This window comes from Nuphar pumila, chromosome 15 (genome assembly GCF_984573655.1).
Source record: "Nuphar pumila chromosome 15, dmNupPumi1.hap1.1, whole genome shotgun sequence".
NCBI classification, from domain to species: domain Eukaryota; kingdom Viridiplantae; phylum Streptophyta; class Magnoliopsida; order Nymphaeales; family Nymphaeaceae; genus Nuphar; species Nuphar pumila.
The window spans coordinates 2,933,809-2,955,451 of record NC_143263.1 but is presented as its reverse complement, the minus strand read 5'-3'; the positions used below and the strand labels follow the sequence as shown (position 1 = coordinate 2,955,451).

The window sequence follows — 21,643 nt, the reverse complement described above, 5'->3', positions numbered from 1 at the left end:
TGGTACATTATATAACTGGTGGGGTTAGGGATGGCAGTGGATTGGGGTAGAAGCGGGGGACAAGGTCTCCACCTTTGTCGCGTCTTAAAATTTTGTCCTCCATCCCCGCCTTCATCTCTGCACGAGTTTTTATTTTAACCTCCATCCTTGCCTTCATCATCGTTTCATATCCTCCATCCTTGGTCCAAATGGGGCGAGGCAGGACGGGACCCCATTTCTCTCCGGTCCACTGCCATTCTTAAAGGTATTTTAGTTATTTTTACTAGCAGGGATCAGACACCAACAAATCACAACATTTTCAAATACAGGACTTAAATAATGTATTTGGAACTACACCTGACAAAGACTAACATAGACCCAAGCCTGCCTGGAGCTTTGCATTGTAACGCAATTAAATGCATTTGTTGGTGTCTGAAAGGATCGGGTCCGCTAACGAGAGATTTATGAAAATCTTGAGAGAAATACCCTAAAGTTAACAACGATAATTTCTCATGAGTTTTTCATAAAAAACATAAATATCGCATTTTAAACATGGTGTGTGTTCTTATCGAGTATTTATCATGAAAAAACAGTGTGTTTTTTATTTTTGAATGTTTTTTATTTATATTTCCTTATAGTTTTTTATATTTTTAATATTGCATGGATTTTGCCCAAAAAACATGAGATTTAAAAAAAAAATCAATTTCTCACGAGTTTTTGGCTGCGGATATTTTGCAGTTTTTTTACTTTTGTCACTATGGTCCTGTTGATTTGGTGCCCCACAGTGTGAAGCTTTAACCATGACACATCTTAGTTGAGTTGCTGGGCACATGCAAGTTTTTTACTAGGCTCAAGCCCCACTTGACAGTGAAAATATCAGGTGAAATATGATTATTGCACAAATATTTGTGCATTAAGCACCTAATCACCCTCCATCTTTGGGACAGGGCCTGTCAGCTGTGGGGCCCAAAGCCTGAAAGAGGGAGATCAGGTGCTTAATGCACAAATTCGGTGCCATGTGATTGCACCCGATCCGGAATATACTTGGCCTACCCACAAACCGAGTCATCAAAACCGATTCACGAGTCCCTAATCCGTCTCGGTATCGCGACATTAGTCAGTCGGTTACGTTAACATGTTTGCCATGAAAGGGGGAAAGTTTCCAACCCCGATACGGCTACCTGCCTGAGATAAGTAAAAAAAGGTGGGTGGGCCCACTCTCTCTCTCTCTCTCTCTAAAAAACGCTCTGAAATTGCTCGTATTCTGCCTTCCCCAATGCAAAAACCGGTAATGTGATTCGATCGCTCCCTTTGCTTCTCCCAATTAGACATGTAAGAATCTCTTCCTTTGGTTTTTGCCTTTTCCTTTTTGGGTTATTTCTATCTACTTTCAATTTGGTAGTTCCTGCTTAATCTCTATGTTCTTTCTCTCTATATATATCTGCATTGATCGATCAATTAAAACGTTTTTTTTATGAGTCAGGAGGGGAGATCTAGGGAATTTCAAGACATATCTACTGGAATATTATAATTTCAAACAGGATCATGATTGAGGAAGAGAGCACGGGTAAGATTGTTAGAGTTGGACTGTGCAATCGTTTTGCTTATTTAATTTATTATTTTTTTGTTGAATTTTGTTTTTCGGTTGATGTTGAGTTGATGGTTGTGGTAGAGTACGGGTATGGAGGGGGGGGGGGATATTTGGTTTTTGAGATGGGTCTGGTCGAGGTCGATGGTTTGTGGGGGTTGGTGTTTTTGCGGGTTTTGGTTGTGCAGAGGGAGGAAAAGGAGGAATTTCAATGTGGGTCATGGATTTCTTTAGGTTTTTCTGATGTAATCTCTGTTGTTCTTTCACTTAAGCGTTATAGAGTTTGCACTTTGGATCTTCCCTTTGATTTACTAGAAATGCCACTTTGGATTCTTTGATATCCGTTCGCAGTCATTGGATGACATCGCCGTGTGCTCCGCGGGAGGAATTTTAATCATGTTCTTATTTATTTGTGGCTGTGATGACCTTGTAATTGATGAAGATTCTGATTGTGTTCTGTGTTTTCAATTTCAACCTGTTATTAGAATACAACAATAACAACAACAACAACAACTACAACTACGCCTTCATCCCAAAACAATTGGGGTTGGCGATATGAACCAAAAAAGAAAATCATTCTGGTCTTCCACATGAATCATTCTCCTCCAATCATTTCTATTCAATGCCATGTCCTCGGTGAGGTTCAAAGCATTCATATCCTTTCCTATCATCTCCATCCATGTCTTCCTAGGCCTACCCCGACCTCTTTTAAGTTTTAACTAATATATTTTCCCATTTCTCCATCCTTCTAACTGAAGCATCATTAGGCCTTCACCGAATATGTCCAAACCACCGTAAACGATTCTCTCTCATCTTATTTTCAATGGGTGCAACGCCTACCTTCTTACGTATCTCCTCGTTCCAAATCTTATCTTTTATTATATTTCCACACATCCATCTAAGCATACGCATCTCAGCTACACTCATTTTTTGAATATGATGTCTTTTGGCAGCTCAACATTCCGTACCATATAGTAAAGCGGGCCTAATAGTCATCCTATAAAACTTTCCCTTCAACCGCAATGGTATTCTACGATCGCACAACACTCCAGTTGCACTTTTCCATTTCATTCACCCAACCTTTATCCTATGATTTACATCTCCATCAATTTCTCCATACTTTTGAATGATAGATCCCAAATATTTGAAACAATCATCCACCGGTATTTCTTGCTCACCAAGCTTCACTACACTCCCATTACTACTTCGTTGCTTACTAAACCGACATTCCATATATTTTGTCTTACTCTTACTCAACTTAAAACCTCTTGCTTCCAATGTCTGTCTCGATAATTCTAACTTAGCATTAACCCCAACTTTAGACTCATCAATCAAAACAATATCATCAGCAAACAATATACACCACGACACATTTTCTTGAATTGATCTCATAAGTTCATCCATCACTATAGCAAATAGGAAAGGGCTTAAAGCAAATCCTTGATGTAACCCAACCGTTATAGGAAAATTGGTTGTCACCCTCCACAAGTGTGGACATTGGTTACTACTCCTTCATACATATCTTTAATTATACTAATGTACTTGAGAGAAACACTTTTTTCCATCATTGTCCACTAGAGAGCGTCCCTAGGTACTCTATCGTATGCCTTCTCCAAATCAATAAAAACCATATGCAAATCTTTGTTCCTCTCTCTATTTCTCTCTGTTATTAGAATAATAATAAAATATGTATGCATAAGTTTTGATGTTGTTGAGGGTTATCCGAACATTCATATGACATTCTTAGTTAATAGTTATGAACAATTTGAAACGTAGCATATCATTGTGTGCTCAAAATTCTGTTGTATCTTGAGAAAATTGAGCACCTTTTGTTTTCATTCATCTTTCTGCTTAATTCCATAACTTCGTAATTTTTTTTTTTGAAAGATTCTTCTAATTGGTAATTTTGTTTTTCCTTTCTCCCGGGGGTATAGTTGTTTATATTGCCTAAATCTGCTAGGAATATTTTTGGCAAAATTGTTTTGTTGCATATGCAAGGACTCGCACATGAGAAACAATTAGGGGGCATCTGGTGGGACATAAAAAAACCTAGTTATTCGAAATCTGGCAATGAGCAAAACCTTGTAACCCATTCTTGCTGTTTGGATAGCAAACACTAACAAACAGTTAAATTATTTCTTAATCAGTGTTGTTTGGGTGACTCTTCAATTAGTTTCATGATTTTGTTTGCTGAGATAACTTTTAGTATTTAAATTTTTTATTATCAAAATAAGTTTTTGAGAATTTTGATACTCTCTCTCTATATATATACATATAAATGATATGTGCACATGTACATATTCCTTATTGTTTTATTTATTTTCACACTTTCAAAAGTCCAGCCTTACAAGCTTACAGGACCATTTAGAAGTCTATGACCATATCGAACAACACAATTATCATTATTAAATTGCAATATATTCAGAATAGGAAAATTTTGAAGTTATCATGTTTTTTGGAATTATTTGCCTTTTGGAAATATCACGATAAATTGTGCTGTTTTCAAACTATTGTAAAGGCTATGCTTTGGGATGTAAACTTAACCTGGTTTAGTGAGTATTTCCTTTTTTAACTAATAGGAGGGAAATCCACCCTAATTTGGACATCAAGGAACCTACTAGTTTAAATGGAGGTCCTTTATATCTAAAAGAATAGAACTTGGAGGTTTATTAAAACAGGCCAAGATCTGAACTTTTAATTTTCTCAAATATATTCTTTCTAAATGCAGAAAAAATGCAAAGGAGCCATGTGGCATCCTTATTATGCCTGCAGAATAAGGCTTTTAGCTGCAAACTGCAAGGTGATGGGGATGCAAGTGAAGGGCTGCCTGAACTCAAGGATGGACCAGGGAAGGTGTTAGCAGCTGAAAATTCATTAAGTAATGGGACCATTGGACCACCAAATGATGGCTATTGTAGGCCTGTATACCAACAAGATTTCTTTGCATGGCCAAACTTTCATGATGACTATGAAAAGATGCAACAGAACCAGTGGCATGCCTTCCGAGAGAGCTATTTTTATCCATTTAACAGGGATTATTCTTTCCCATCGGAAAGTGAAATACAGTATGTGCCATACGGGATGCAGCCTCTAGCTTATCCACCAGATGTCCAGTTTCAAGAATTTCAGTACTTTGTAGTCATTGATTTTGAGGCAACTTGTGACAAGGAAAATAATCCTCATCCACAAGAGATTATTGAGTTTCCATCTGTTATAGTAAACAGCATGACTGAGCAGCTGGAAGGATATTTTCAGACGTATGTTCGACCTGCTTATCATCAGCATCTGACAGATTTCTGCAAGGAGCTCACTGGCATCCAGCAGATTCAGGTTGTTTGTCCTCCTTATAGTTTTCTTTCCATTCCTATGTATTTTAGATGAGTTTTCTGTTCTTGTCTAAGAGGTATTACACTCTTTTCTCATTCATGTTATTGTAAGTGATTGTTTGTGTGCTTTGTTATCTTATTTTATGATATATTATGTAGTTTCTGGTATTTCAATTACTAAAGCCATCCATGTTTGGAGTTACTTTTGCACGGATACTCCATTTCTTCTTCATGATAGAAATGAATTTGCATATTGACATGCAAAACTTCCGTTGTGAAATAAGTTATTACTTCTTTGTATTCTTACTTTTAGGCATTGATATTACATTTAGCCCCATTTTTATTTTTTATATAAACAGGTTTTGTGATTATCGATAGAAAGACTTTCAAAGACAAGACATTGACTCCACCTTTGAACTGACGTGCATGTATATCATTTTCTAATAAATTACTTGGAATGGATTTACTGTATTGGTAGCTTTTCCATGCCTTATTGTTCTTCTCATGGTAATATTGGAAATTCAGTGAGTAAGCATTTTCATAAAATTCATTCATCTAAAATAATGGTTTGCTTTCCTCCACTATCTGTGTCGAGAGGCTACTGGTGGTATTGGAAATCCAGTTGAATAAAACCTGGCGCATGGAGGATGTGCTGGTAGCTATGTTGTTAAAATCGGTTCACTAGGTGAATCACTTTCTTAAAAAAAAAATGAAAAAAGTGAATCGATCTCAAATCGGTCTCGTTTTATCATCAGATGACACGTGTTATTAAAAAAAAGTTAAAATGTTAAAATTGTTAAAAGGATATTAAAAAATAATGAATTTGAATCAACCTTGAATCAGCCCCTTTTGAATTGTCTTTGAGCCGATTCGATTTAAATAGGCCAATTCAGGACGATTTTGACAACATTGGCTGGTAGGACTTGCATGCTATGTTTTATCTGGTCCACTATCGGGAGTACTGAAATTTCAGCAAAAGGTTAATAGCACTACTAATGATAGCACTAGAAATTGAGTGCTAGCATCTCATGTTATATTTTATACTGAAGAGTTCCAGAGAATTTTACATCATCAAATTGTACTTCGTAAGTTTTTTTTTCTTTGGACAAAAAGGTTAAAAGGAAAAATGTCATTATGACCCTCATAAACTTTACAGATTTAAACCTTGTGCAGAAATTATGCAACTTTTTTCATGTGAGGATTGTTAACATTATATGCCTTGTACATATATAATGTATATATGAGATGTCTATGTCTATGTATGTCTATGTATAATATATATATATATATATTAATTTTTATTTCTTTCTTGTAAATATTATTTTTTATTTTTTTTAGTCAAATCATGTTGACTAGCCCTTAGAGCTGGTGTAATGGCTAGTTAATCTAGTTGTTAGACCTAGTCTAACGGCTAGTGAGCTTTCTCCTTCCCTCTCATTTTGTGTATACAAAGGGGTCACCTCCTCATTGTTTGGTATGCATCTTGCATACCTTGAGTGAATTAATAAAATATTAATTTTATATTTTGTGAGCCTTCTTTGGTGTGTGCCCCTAGTGGCCTTTGTGAGTGTGTCCATAGTGACTCTTTGTGCTTGTCCATTTGGCTTCTTGGTGGACATTTGTTCTTGTTTAAAGGCTTCACTTTCTTTTACATGATGATATCAGTCATAGTGCTCTTGATCTTTGGAGTTGACAACCTTATTGTTCGTGTGCCCATGGATCGCTCCTCAAGTGCTCGTGGTGGCTCAAGTGGGCGTGCTCTACTACATCAACCTCTCTCTATCTCTTCCCTTTCTCTTTTTCTCTCCCTCACTCTCCTCTCTCTTTCTTTGTAACCATGGAGGACAAGGAGAGTGTCACCATTGTTCATATCAAAGTCTTCAATCATGAAATACCATATTTTGTGCAAGGGCTTGTGGGGATCAATGGATGGATCCGACCCGGAACCTAAACTACTCCTCACCAAAGCAGAGAACGGGAAGGATGTTGCACTTCAAGATGATGAGAGGATCGATGCCGTAATTGATTATGAGAAAAAATAGAAAGAGTAGAGAATGAAATGCGAAAATAATGTCTTGGCTTATCAATAATATAGACATTAAGAAATGCTCTAGCCTAACAAAGTTTGAGTATTCCAATGATGCATGAGACTACCTCAAAAATATGTATTCTTTTAAAGATATTGAACATGTGTGCGATCTACAAGATAATATTAAAACCATTACTCAAAGGGATATGAGCATTAGAGAATACTATAATGCTTTAACTTTAGAAAAATTGACTCTTTTTGAACCAAAGTGTCATTGCCATTTGCAGATAGAACTCCGACAAAAACAAATAGATGCAACGCATTTCTATCAATTTATAAATGGGTTGCAACCCAAGTTTGAAGCCACCAAATTCACTTTTCTCAATAAAGGAAATGTTCCCTCTATTGTTGATACGATTAAAGAGCTAAGTATAAAGGAAAATAGGTTGAAAAGACACTCTCAAGAATGTGTATTCTCTTAAAGATATTGCACATGTGTGCAATCTACAAGATAAGATTAAAACCATGACTCAAGGGGATATGAGCATTAGATAATATTATAATGCTTTATCCAAACTTTAGAAAAATTGACTCTTCTTGAACCAAAGTGTCATTTCCCTTTGGAGATAGAGCTCCGACAAAAACAAATAAATGCAAAGCGTTTCTATCAATTCATATATGGGTTGCAACCCGAGTTTGAAGCCACCAAGTTGACTTTTCTCCATAAAGGGTTCCCTCTATTATTGATGCGATTAAAGAGCTAAGTATAGAGAAAAATAGGTTGAAGAGACACACTATCAAGAATGATGATGAATCCGTCTTGGTTGTATTTAGGTCGAGAATTTATACTCGCACATACAAACCACTTCACTTTGAGAGAGAAGGCAATGAGTATGACAACAAGAGGAAAATCATTTGTTACTATTGCCATGAACCTGGACATATCAAACCCTTAGATCCCAAGTTAAGAAATGTGGAGGAAAAGAAGGTGACTTCGGTTGGTCCACCTCAAGAAACTAAGGACATGATCAATCCCCAAGACACATCCATTGGAAGCATGACTCTATCTCAATTGGTGGAAGCACTTCAAGCTCTTCTTAAAGGATCATCTTCCTCAACCAGAGTTGTGGTCTTATCCTACCTCGATCCCAATAAGTCTCCTTGGTTTATTGATTCCGGTGCAGAATTTCATGACTCCCAACCTTGATATTTAATTCAAATGTTGTACTAATTCAAGCATGTCTATTGTCTTCATTGTCGATGGTACATCTCTTGAAATCAAAGAAATAAGAAATTTTGAAAGAAATCTTTAAAACTCCAAAATATGTTCAATTCAAAAATTAGATATATTTTTAAACTGAATTTAAATCTTTTGTTGGTTTCTCAAATATCAAACCATGGATGTAATGTCTCCTCATCAAATGGTTGTTCGGTGCAGGATTGACAGTGAGGGAAGCTTATTGGAGAACGCCATAGAGAAATGTGACTTGTACTACATAGACTTTTTGGAAGTACCCAAGAATATATTTTGTTGTAATGTTTAAAAATTAGATTTTGATTTGTGACATAAAAGATTAAGACATCCAAATGTATCCAAAATTTCATATTTTTCAAATTTGAAATTTCTTTGTAACATTGACAATTTGACTTGTAATGATTGTATTATTGGTAAAATGAAGAAATTACCATTTCATGATAGGACTTATGTTTCTACTAGACTACTTGAGTTAGTCCATTCAGATGTTTAGGGTCCAATACCGATCATATCAAAAGGTGGATATGCATATTATGTGATATTTGTGGATAATTTTTCTAGTTATTCTTGGATTTACTTAGACATAAGTTTGAAGTCTATTTGTATTTCCAATTTTTTCATAACTTGGTAAAAAATATGTTTAAAAATGATATTTCTATCTTTTACAGTGATTAAGGGGAGAGTTTCTTTAAAAGAATTTAAAGATTATCTTAATTTACATGGCATCACACATCAAAGATCTTGCCCACACAAAGTTCAACAAAATGGTTTGGCTGAAAGAAAACATAGACATATTGTAGAAACCACAAGAACTTTACTTATTGTAAGTCATGTACCTAAAGTTTTTTCGTCTAAAATTGCTTTAACCGTTGTGTATCTTATAAACAAGATGCCATCGTCATCACTACAAAACATATCCCCTGTTGAAATTTTTTTCAAGCTACTGATTATTCCAAATTAAGAGTCTTTGGATGCAACTGTTTTATCTTAACCAACAAAAATGACAAGCTATCTCCCTGGGCTATTACTTGTGCCTTTTTTAGATATGTGGATAACCAAAAAGGTTATAGGTGTTTTGATTCTAAAATTAAAAAATTGTATGTTTTAAGAAATGTGTATTTTTTGAAAAATAAAAATTTCTTTGATTGTGAAAAATCTAAGGAAGTAACTGAGTATTATTTTCTATTTGATTTTATTTCAAAGCATGATATTGATAATTGTGATTGTGAGTTTGGTCTTGATAATGACAATGAATTGAGAGATGAAATGATCAGTAAAGAGCAATCCCATGGTGATAAAACCTATTTGCAGTACACTAGACGTCGGATTCAAAAACCTCCACGTGCACTTGAGAAATATTCAAACATTGAAAGTGAACATGAGGTGCAATCTAGGAGATCATTTAGAGCGTCAAAGCTCCCAAAAAAGTTTGTATTTTATGAGTCTTTTTCATCCAAATACAAGACATGTATTGCGTTAATTCATTCTTATGTAGAGCCCTCGTCCTATGCCCAAACTAAAGAACATTCTGAGTGGGTGAAAGCTATGCGAGTAGAATTAGAAGCCATAGAGAAAACCAAAACTTGGATGCTTCAAAATCTTTCATAAGAAAAAAATCTATATGTTGTAGGTGGGTATATAAAGTAAAAACCAAGAGTCATGAGACCCTTGAGAGATATAAAGTCAGATTAGTAGCCAACGGATATTCTGAAAAATATGAAAAATATTGCGAAGAAACCTTTGCCTCTATTGCCTGAATGACCATTGTTAGGACCCTTATAGAAGTTGCTTTCATTAGGAATTAGCCTATATATCAAATGAACATTAATAATGCCTTTCTTAATAGGGAATTAGTTGAAGAAGTGTATATGGAGCCACCACCGAGTATGAGCATTCCTGAAGGGAAGGCTCGTCGCTTGAGTAAGGCTCTTTATGGCTTGAAGCAAGCACAAAAAGCATAGTATAATAGATTTAGTAAGGTTATGCTTGATATTGATTTTAGATCTTGCTTGATTGACATAACTTTGTTTGTTATGGAATCCAATGCATGTATTGCCATTCTACTCCTATATGTGGTTGATATGATCATCACTGGGGGAGATAAACAGAGAGTTGAAAATATAAAAAAACTTCTTCAAAACAATTTTGAAATGATTGATTTGGTTTTTTAAAGATACTTTTTAGGAATTAAAGTTGCTTATTATCTTATATGGTATTTGTTATCTCAGTCTAAATTTGCTTTTAATATTATTTTCAGGTTTGACATTACAGATGATAAGAGAGTTAATACTCTCGAGGTTACTAATGTCAAGATGAGAATTGTTGATGAAGAACCTCTTTAAGACCCAACGCCTTATCAACAATTGATTGGAGCACTCTCTTACCTATCAATCACTAGACCAGACATAGTTCAACCTGTTCATACAACTACTCAATTTCAGTATGTTTCTATATCCATTCACATGGGAGATATTTTTCAAATCATTAGATATATTAAAAATTCTATTTCTAGAGGCATTTTTTTGTCGTCTTCATCTACATTGGATTTAATTGCTTATACAGATGTTGATTGGGGAGGTGATCCCAATAATAGTCACTCAACCACGGGTTTTTATGTTTTTCTAGGTGAATCTCTTATCTCGTGGAGGTGCAAGAAGGAATAGATGGTCTCACTTTCATCGTTAGAGGCCGAATATCGGGATATGACCATGACTACGATGAAGGTAGTCTGGTTAAGAAGATTGCTGGCAGACATGAAAACTCAAATAAAAAGAGTTTCAAAAATGTGTTGTGACAACAAGAGTATGATCTACATTGCCAACAACCATACGTTTCACGAAAAAATAAAATATATTGACATATATTGTCACTATGTAGGAGAGGAGTATCTTTAAGGCAACATTGACCTGCCCTTTGTCACATCAGAGTATCAGTTGACAAACTTGTTTACCAAACCTCTCCCAACTCATAGGTTTCACTTCTTGATAAACTTTCGGTCATTATATCGTAAGTTTGAGAGAGTGTGTTAAAATTGTATGCCTTGTACATATATAATATTTATACTATATGTGTCTATGTATATGTATGCATGCATATGTATGTATGTGTATATATATGTATATTATATATATTATTTTTTATTTCTTTCTTGTAAATATTATTTTTTGTTTTTTTCAGTCAAATCATGTTGACTAGCCGTTAGAGCTGGTCTAACGGCTAGTGAGCTTCCTCCTTCCCTCTCATTTGGTGTATATAAAGGGCTCACCCCCTCATTGTTTGGTATGCATCGTGCATACCTTGAGTGAATTAATAAAATATTAATTATATATTTTGTGAGCCTTCTTTGGTGTGTATGCCCTTAGTGGCCTTTGTGAGTGTGCCCATAGTGGCTCTTTGTGCTTGTCCATTTGGCTTCTTGGTGGAAATTTGTTCTTGTTTGAAGGCTTCATTTTCTTTACAAGGATATGTGCTTATGGAAGATCCATGGGGCAAAATGATCCTTGAAAAATCTTGGATCATTCCTCAACCTGTTTTCATGTTATCCTGGAGATTTTACTAGTTAAATTTCCTCTTAACTATATGGTCTTCTAGTTTATGTATGATTGGCAGAATTGTACTGATTCACGTACACACACACAGAGCCAGTTAACTAGTAGCAGTACATAGTGTTAACACTTGAATCAGATATCTTAAACAATAATAGATCATGGTGAACGTTGAAAACCAACTCATGGTTGAATTGAGTTTGACAAACTGATCTCACGAATCTTGTTTGAGTTAATACAGCAGTTTGTGAAGTAAAATCGATTCCTTTTGTAAGGATTTATTATATAACTTCATATGCATATCTTCTTCTGAACCTGCATTCAAGGATGCATTTCTCCTATCTAAATGATGTTTATCCCAATGCCTAATGGATATATCCGTAAGTCAAGTCATGTTATATCTTGTATTTGTATTGGAACAAACACTTTAGTCTTTAGCAAATTCAACACCCAGTTGCTGGTTGTGCCTTTGGCTATAAGTTTCATTTTTTTGCCTGACAATAGTACTATCCCTTGTGTTTTTATCTTCTTGAGTAACCTACAACTAATAGCTGTCTTTTTAGATGGCAGGGGCACTAATTCTGAAGATGTGCTTTGTGTAGTGCACCTTGCTGGATTTTTGTAGCTTTTGGCCTTTCACATTGGCAGCAGTTTCATGAGAAATCTAAGACTCAAGATAAAATGAACTAGAGTAAGCTCACAAACTTCAAGGATTATTCAAGAACAAAATAAGATGTCTCCTTTTGAGATTGCCTTGTTGGACTTGACTCTGATGAGTGCTCTAAATCGAATATGATGCATGTGGGATTGGGTTTTGGTGGCCTCTTTAGACTCTGATAATGTTTTGTCTTATGTGAGATTGCTTCCCTCATGTGGATGTGTTTTTTTCTTTTTTCTCTGGAATCATTTCTTGGAGGGGATTGATGTAGATTGTGGTGCACCGTGCCCACAACCATTGTTCGTGGATTTCCAATCTTTGACATAATCTTCAATGTTAGACTTTATGGTAAAGAGTGTTTTTTGGTGCCTTTGGGAGTGTAAATCTAGTAGGCGATAGAATGTCCATTCTTGGTGCTTTGCAAGGGAGTCAGGGCACATGGCCAAGTTAGAAATGTTGTATTTTTTGTGCTATTTTGAAAGATGGATTCTCATTACTTGTATATAATGCTTATGTCAAATGTATTTTTCCTGAAAAATGGAATTTCAGCCACCTTGTCTCTTTGTTTTATCAATTCTATGTGATTTGTTGTTTATAATTTGACTGAAATTTGTGATCAGGTGGATAGAGGTGTTCCTTTGAGTGAAGCACTCCTTATGCATGATAAGTGGCTGGAAGATAATGGAATTAAGCATACAAATTTTGCTATTGTGACATGGTCTAATTGGGACTGTCGGGTTATGTTAGAATCAGAATGCAGATTCAAAATGATAAGGAAGCCACCTTATTTTAACAGGTGACAATGCTATATTTATGAATTGCATCATTCATCAAATTTTGTTGCTGACTTGTTTCATGATTAGCTTTTCCCTTTTCGTGTGGAAACTGTGTGCTCTATCTCAATGCATTTGATTGTCGAAAACAAAATAACTGTTGTTTTTCCACCGCAGTGCAGAAAATCTTGTGAACTCTTCATAGTGTTATTTAGGCAAAAAAAAACTCCTAGCAGCTTTGTATTGATTGTTTGGCACATCAGAAAAGTTGGTATGGAATTTTATGGAACCCAGTTGGATATGAATTTTGGACTTGAAACATTTTTAGCCATTTTCTAAAGGGAGGGTTTCATTTTTGGTCTGAGCAAATTCACTTTTATGTCCTAATTGTTGGTCATTAAAGCTACTGCTGACTGTATCTTGACATCCAGCCACCAATGGACATGCATGGGACAAAAATCTTATTGGCATTTATGGGAAGTTCGCTTTTGTTGTATGGCTGGCATTATATTGGGGGATTGATCTGAAAATGGCAGTACATTGAGGACCAAGCTTCCATTCTCTGTTATGTGAGGCTAATACAATATACAGTCCTGCTGGATGCATCTCCAAAAGAGCTGCTATATTTGTATTTTTTGGAGGTCTTGGTGCTAGATTCATGATTTTAGTGTCAGGATAGTGTGACCCAAAATCCTTGCTTAACATTGAATTCAACTGTTTGGGGCTTATGAACAGGTGGATCAATCTCAGGGTTCCATTCCGTGAAGTATTTGGTGATGTCCGCTGCAACCTCAAGGAGGCTGTCCAGCTGGCTGGGCTAGCTTGGGAAGGCCGTGCTCATTGTGGCCTGGATGATGCTAGGAACACTGCCAGGCTGCTTGCTAATCTCATGCGGAGAGGGTTAAGGTTCTCGATAACTGACTCGCTCATGTGGCAAACACCCGCACATTCCCTGTCATGTCAAACACCCTCTAACTATCAGAATACAAAACAGCCATCTGCCATCTTCCAGCTCCATCCATCTGTTGATTTCAGCAAGGAGAAGGGTAAGTACTGCTACTGTGGTGTGAAGACCAGTAAGCGCATGATAAGGAAGCCTGGGCCAAAGCAAGGAAGTTTCTTCTTCGGGTGCGGGAACTGGTCTGCAACAAGGGGTGCTGTCTGTCCATACTTTGAGTGGGCTTCCTGAATATGATTAGTGGTGAGCCACTACCTGTAAAAAATTTCCTAGAAAGGAAGGGAAATCAGTAGTGCAATAATTTAAGTGCTGCGGGACACTCAGATCCCCTGCTTAAACTTAGGCTTGGTTTTCCTAGAGACTTTCAGCTTCTAACCTGTAACTGACTTCTCTTGACAGTTGAAGGTGAACAACATGCTTGGACATTATATATTTGTCGCAATTATGCGCGACTGGTAATTATGGTATTGCTTTCATTTGGCATCAGCTGGTTCTTATGCACACACACACAAACATATAACAGATACTGCATGCAGCCTATTCCTCTGGCACTGGTGCAGCCAGGTTCAGGTGGGAATGGAACTATCCAGGACTGTACCAGCCATGCCTATTTCTATCTTCTCTAACACCATAATAATGTTGCAGGGTAGGTGTTGTGCACCAAACCTTATAAACCACGACCCTTATCCCTTGTTTGGAAAATGGAATCAAGTGATCGGGGTGATGACCTGATCATCTGTCCAGCCCATGGTGTTCCCATGTGTATGTGTTGATTGTGGGGCCTATGTCCTGATCCGGGCTCACAGCCAACATTTTCTTGGGATTGGTCCGAAAGGTGATTGAGGTGATCCTTTCTGAAAATCCACTGCTACAAATCCAGGAGTATGTTTTTGAAGTTTTTTTTTTCATGTACATTGTGTCAACTCACGGTAACCACAAGTGTTGGATTGTCACGACCTTGAAATCCATGGGTATATAGTTTTGCTAAGTGACATGGGTATGCCTAACCCCACCTTGCCTTTGAGAGAGAGGATCAACATTATCACTCATGAAGATGAACAAAATGTTGAACCCATGAACCAAACAAAATAGAAAGCAAAACTAAAAATATAGAAAAATAAAAGCTAAAGAAAAAGAAACTACAGACAGCTAGCAACAAACAACAAAGCCATGCTCAACCAGGATCCGCTGGATTAGAAGAAACCACCGATGAGTGAACGTTGTTCAGACGGAAGGAGAGGTCTCTAAGATGCATACGTAGAATCGCATATACATCAACCAGGATTTTATGGATAAGATTATTAAGGATGACCGAAATTTGATGGAAAGTAGCATCATTGCGTGCTATCCAAACAAACCACCAAGTAGTAAGCAACCATGTCTTCTAGATCAGTCTCCACCGCTTGTATCGTCTAATTTCAATAAAGCCCAGGAGCAGATCAAGCACAAAAGACTCCTCTTTGACAATTACGTCTGGAGATCTCCACGTCCTATTAAATAGGGCCACAAAGATTGGGCAGGACCAGAATAAATGAAAAGTAGTTTCTTCTGAAAACCCAACTTCTTTATATAACGGTGAGTCTTAATCCTATCATGCAAAATTAACCAAGCCAAGACCCAAGATCTTGGGGAAGGGCCCTTACCCCATAACGCACACTCAGAAAACCAATCCGCCCCTGGAGGGAGCAACGATCTATACACATTGTGGGTGTGGAATACACCATTTGGTGCAATCGCCCATTGCAACCACTGATCATAATTTCCTGCATTCCCATTTTGATCTCTGAAAGATAATAAAGCTCTCAGCCATATGCTTCGCAAGAGAGAAAGAGAGAAAGAGAGAGAGACTCACTCACTGTAAGCGCTATGACTTTGTGAGAATTGACATCTTTTAATGCATCGTAATAAAAATGTAATAATTTCAAAGCATTGCCAATATTTGTTATAAATACTTTGAAATTATCATATATTTATTTATTTATTTATTGATTTACTACATGGAACCCTCGCTAAAAAGGTGGGGGTGGGGCCCCGCGAGGAGTCTACCTTAGGTGGCCCACCTCTGAAAGTGAAATTATCATATTTTCAAATTATTCAATATTTGTGATGAACAAAGCCCCCAAGGGGGTTTGGCTAAGTGGAGTGGGCCTTGGCCGTTAAGTGATTAAAGTTCGATTCTCCGGGGTGTTGCCCTCACAAGCTGACGTTCCGGTGGATGGGGGGTCCTACCCTCAGAAATTTACGCTGTTGGTATGATGACTGTATGTATAGCAGGCTCAGCCAGCATGATCAGGTCTTTGTGCCGAGTGCAGTTTGTTCAAGTTATAAAAAAAATCGATGAACAAATCATTCGACCTGTTCTTCAGTTCCCCAACCTGCTCGGGGCCTGATCCAGTCGTCAGGCCAAGTACTTGGCAAATTACTCTACTGGATCAGGCTGCCGTTGCCCCAATACATGTGGCAGATGCCTATGAGTCCCTGCGACGCGTGGCAGCTATCCACTGGAGATCAAGTACTTTGCTAAGCACTCGGCCCCCCAATAATGCATCTGCTTTCAACCTCTTCCCCTGGATTTAACACAAGCACCGTTAATCCAAGCTCTTAGATTCTAAATTGACACACGAACTTGGTCCATGATTCTAAACTTTGGGGCCCGATTGCACCCTTCCATATTGGGGCGCCTTTGTGTGGGCCCCCCACACCATGTCCGTGATACATCAAACACCATATTTTACACCCCCACAAACCCAAAGATTTGAGCTTCTCGAAATGCCTATAAACCAAAGATCTCATATTCAAAAGTCCAAAATTTTTTGATAGCATCGGGATTTAAATTTTAAACCCATCCTGAGCGTAGGATGTAACTGGTTCGGGTGCAACCCGATACCCAACTCGAATCCGAGTTCCTTAGACCGGTTTGGTATTAAGTTTTGCATTCAAACCCGAACCTGAATCTGACTAAAAACCTGATCCGATTAAGTGCAAATACCAGGTTTAAAGCTAATCAGATCCAGTTTTGGTTTTATTTTTTTTCATCCGAATCCGAATCTGACTCGGAACCTGATTAGCCAAACCCAATTAAGTCAGACTTGGTAATGCCTAGATCCTCCTCTAATCTAACCGTTAACATTCCAACCTGAGCCTCTGATTTTAGAACATGTCTCTACGCCGTAGGAACAACACTTTTTCCACAGAAACGCATGTCAAATGTAACGAAGCAGATCCAGTGTTCCGGTAGAACATTTTATAGTGTTAATGCCTAGCAAACAAATGTAACGTTGGGGCTGCTTTCCGTTGTTAAAAGGGTTTTTTACAAATTGGTTCTTGCCTCATAGCTGATTTACAAAATAGTTCCTGCCCCCTTATGCCATATTGCAAATCGGTCCATTCCTTTTCACTAACCCTTGCAAATAATGAGAAACGGAAGGGCTGATTTGCGAAATGACATAAGACTGACTATTTTGCAAATTGGCTATAAGGCAGGGACCAATTTGCGAAAATTCCTTATTAAAATCGATTTTCTTCGCGTATTATTGGTACGCCAACATGCCCTTGTCACAAGAGACGGACCTACATTGGGACTAGCTGGGGGTGGGGGGGAATTTAAAACTCCCATTGGACCTCTTGCCTGGCTGCTCCTCTCCCCAATAAAAGTTTTATCACGTCAAAATGTGGGAAACAGAATATGAAATCTTTTCACGCGCTTCCAAACATGAGAAAAAATTTTCACATGATTTTTTTTTATATATTTATCGACCATTTTGCCATCCGTACTATGGAAATTTTCTCTATCTAAAAATATGTGAAGATAATGATGAGAATCTTCATATCCGTACTTTGCATGCTTTTCGCCTGATATGAATATTCAAAAATTTAAATAAAAAATTCACTACTTGGCCTTGAGGCTACCAAGTCCAGAACTCCCGAGGGAGTTAGCCGAGTTGGGTTGGGATTCGGATGTCACATCCAACTGGTAAAGGTTCAATTCTTGCTATTGTCTCTTTCTAGTTTTTTTTTTTTGAAAGGCGAGTTGGGGTTAGGCAGACCCCTATCAGTTATACAACTATACCATTGGGTTTTGAGCCTGCAACGGCCCAACACAAAGTGACGTGCACTAGCAGCACCTACCAGACAACCGGAACCCCCATTGGTGCTATTGCAGGCACAGAAGACTGAAGTAACCCAACCAAGTCATTTGTCCTAGATGCGGTTTCTTCTTCGAGTAATAAATAAAAAAGAAAAAAAAAGAAAAAAGAAAAAAAAAGGCTGTGGATGTCAACCGTAGGGATGGCAGTGAACCGGGGGAAAGCGGAGCCCCGCCCTGCCTCGCCCCGTTTGGACCGGGAATGAAGGGTATGAAACGGGGATGGAGGCAGGGACGAAGGTTAAAATCCATCTCCGTCCGGGGGTGGAGGCGGGGATGGACATGCACTTTTCCCTGCCCCAACCCTGCCCCGACCACTTTTCCCCGCAATATCCCCGCCCCACCTCATCCCCGTTTGAACCGGGGATGGAGGACATGAAACGGGGAAGAAGACAGGGATGGAGGATAAAATCCATTCCCTGCCGGGGATGGAGGCAGGGGTGGAGGATAAAATCTTGAGGCGGGCAGGGGTGGAGACCTTGTCCCCCGCCTTGCCCCACTGCCATCCCTAGTCAACAGCAAGACTTGATCTAACACAACAAGGTCATTGATCCTAGACAAGTTTTCTTCTTGTTCGAGTAATAAATAAAAAAAAAATATAAAAGAAAAAAAAAGAGGAACAAGTTTAGAACTTTAGAAAGAGCCAGGTAAGTTGCATTGGATGGATGAGAAGTTGCAACACTGGCCAAAAGACAAGTCAGGATCGGGTGCAATATGATAGCACAAAAAATTGTGCATTAAGCACCCATCACCCTCCATCAGGTCTTGGGTCCCACACCAGACAGGCCTCTCCCCGAGAGGGAGGGTGATCAGGTGCTTAATGCACAAATATTTGTGCAATCATATTGCACCTGATCTTTTCACCCAAAAGACTATCACCCTTTCCAATAATGCAACTTTGCCAAACACCTCATCGAAGTTGATGCCCGTTTGAACTCCCGGGATTTGGAAAGCCAAGTCCAGGTCCAGAAACCTCAGGCCCTTACCCAAACACCATTTCGAGACTCCCGAGAGCCTTCTCTCCCGACACGTTGCCGAACGGTCAGTTGACTCAGAACGATCGATCCGAGTCGTGGGCGTCGTCGATCTTCGCTTGCTCAAATCGAGCCGAAGTCGTCCCGTTCCCCGACCGGACTTTGGATTCCACTGAATTCAAAGAGACATGGAGTTCGCCTCCTCGATTCCTTCACTGCTCATCTTTTCTCTTTTCCTGCTCCAAATAGCGGAATCTCATCCCAATTCTGAAGTAAGTAGTTTTTCCCTTCGGATTTTCATCGTTTTCGTGCCCTAAAATCGCGTTCGTTTCCGAGATGGAGCTCTTCTTCTCTCTTCATATGTTTGGATTTTGTTCAAGTTCTGTAATTTTGCATTTTTAGTTTTTGTTTGTTTGTCCTTCTTTAGATTTCAGTGCCCTTAGTTTGTGATTTTTCCCGAATTTCGTTCATTCTTACCCTAATTCTTTTTTTTGAAAGAAATTCTTACTCTAATTCATAACCTCAAAATCCGTCCTTTCGGAAGTAAGCGCATCGCTTCTTTGCATGTTATGATTTCTTAAGATTGGATAAGTAACTTCTTGATTTCAGTTTTTGATCCTCCTTTATCCTTTTCTCATCCCCTCAATTTTAATCTTCCAACTCGTAAAAACTGTAGTCTTTATATTCTATTTTATCTTCACTTCTTGTAATCTCTTCAATTTCGATTTCTGACTTCAATTTTAGGATTCCTATATTTAAAATCTCCCAAATTTGACAAGTTTTTAGTTATTTCACATTTATATCCCTTTGCATCGTTCAAACTTTGAAGCAATTGATATAAATCTTTATTTATTAATCAGGCTATTTATTTATATTTATTCTTTATGTTCTTCATTCTGTTTTAAATTTTCATTACTCGTGACGTTTTGTTTTTGTGAAATCTTGCAAACAACAGTTCTGCGAAGCAGAATCATTCGGATGTGGAGAGTTTAAATCTACGACGAAGCTCTTGATCAAAGGTGGAACTGTGGTTAATGCTCACCTTCAAGAAGTTGCTGATGTTTACCTCGAGGATGAGATCATTGCTGCTGTGCATCCACACATCAATGTGAGAGGAAACATATATAATTTTCTGTGCCTCTGAAGTTAAGATGCAAAAAAAAAAACTAAAGACGATTATCGGCTCAATTAAATTTTGTCTTTGAATAAAATCTGAACCCAAAAGTAGTCTGGTATGCGACGGTTGATCTGGCATATGTTTAAGTATGCTGGAAATAAAATCCCTATCAGGGTTATCTTCATCATTCAAGTTATAACACCCATTAAAGGTCGCATCTTTGTATTGTGTGGCATGTCCCTAATCTCTGTGTTGTAAAATATTACAAATGTTTGATTTTTTTGTTTGAAGGTTGATTATGAATAGAACCATAGGAAGTTCCCCATGCCATATAGAAAGAAACAAGTTTTCTTTTTGGAGATAAAAAAAAGAACTTGGGGTTATGGCTGCATATTTCCTTCTATGTTCTTTCTCTTCCTCCAGTAACCTGTGCATCATAGCAAGTTTACAGTTAGACCACACCCAGCCACGCTGAAGTCATACCAACACCTGCGTCAATGTTGTGGCCACTTTAGATGCAACTGTGTCACATAGCCTATGACTTTATAACTTAGTGTAAAGGCCAGATGTTTCACACCGTACACACTTGTTTTCATGTTTGGCACATGAGCAGATTAAAATTTTTAGTAGCATGACATTTTTACTGTTCTATGCATGTATAAGCACACTATTTTTCTTGTCCATTGAAGTGTACAGAGACGAAACTCATAATTTAGCATGCTTCTAGTGTGGGATTTATTCCCAAACTTATGAACTTCTAACTTATAACGTCATGACTGAACTTTTATTTTGTTAATCTTGTGATCATTCTTGTTTAGTTTGATTATGTGATATCTGAGGATCGGATTTGTTGTGGGTGTAAAAAAGCGTAATCCGCAACAAGAGTGTCTCTCAACAAGCTCTCACAAAGAAATCACAAAAACCATAAAGGTTCACAAAGAGGGCTTCAACTCAAGAACAAACACAATACCCAAAAAGGGGTATTCAAAATACTCAAAATAGATTCATAAGTTTGGGAATAAATCCCACACTACAAGCATGAAATACAAAGGGGAATAGTCCCCATATTTATAGAGAGGAAGAGATGAGCCTCAAGGGAGTCATCCCGTTGGGATCCCAATGGCTCCCTTGGAGCTTCACCTTTTTGATTTGATCAAAAAGCACTTTTTGACTAGTCAAAAAGGTGAAGTCTAAAAGGGTCCTAAGATGAGTGTTTTAGTTATTTCTAGTTATGTTTCAACTAGAAATAACTAAACCAAAAAGTAACTAAAAAAGAAAAAGTTATTACATGAGATTA

General features: G+C 37.7%; 2 protein-coding genes across 2 annotated transcripts in view; both read left to right on the top strand.

Annotated features, from left to right (window-relative positions):
* The first annotated feature begins 1,175 nt into the window (after positions 1–1,175).
* LOC149814141 (uncharacterized) lies at positions 1,176–14,591 on the top strand. Its single transcript, XM_089989069.1, has 5 exons — positions 1,176–1,311; positions 1,463–1,546; positions 4,296–4,897; positions 13,001–13,176; positions 13,889–14,591. Exons 2-5 carry the CDS (start codon positions 1,525–1,527, stop codon positions 14,340–14,342), a joined length of 1,254 nt encoding a protein of 417 aa, XP_089845195.1. The 5' UTR covers positions 1,176–1,311; positions 1,463–1,524; the 3' UTR covers positions 14,343–14,591.
* A 4,379-nt stretch (positions 14,592–18,970) lies between these two features.
* The window catches only part of LOC149814140 (dihydropyrimidinase-like), a 37,338-nt gene continuing 34,665 nt past the window's right edge, over positions 18,971–21,643 (top strand). The window contains exons 1-2 of the mRNA XM_089989068.1: positions 18,971–19,501; positions 20,185–20,337. Coding sequence (XP_089845194.1) covers positions 19,418–19,501; positions 20,185–20,337 — 237 coding nt within the window. The 5' untranslated portion in view covers positions 18,971–19,417. The remainder of the gene's footprint in view (positions 19,502–20,184; positions 20,338–21,643) is intronic.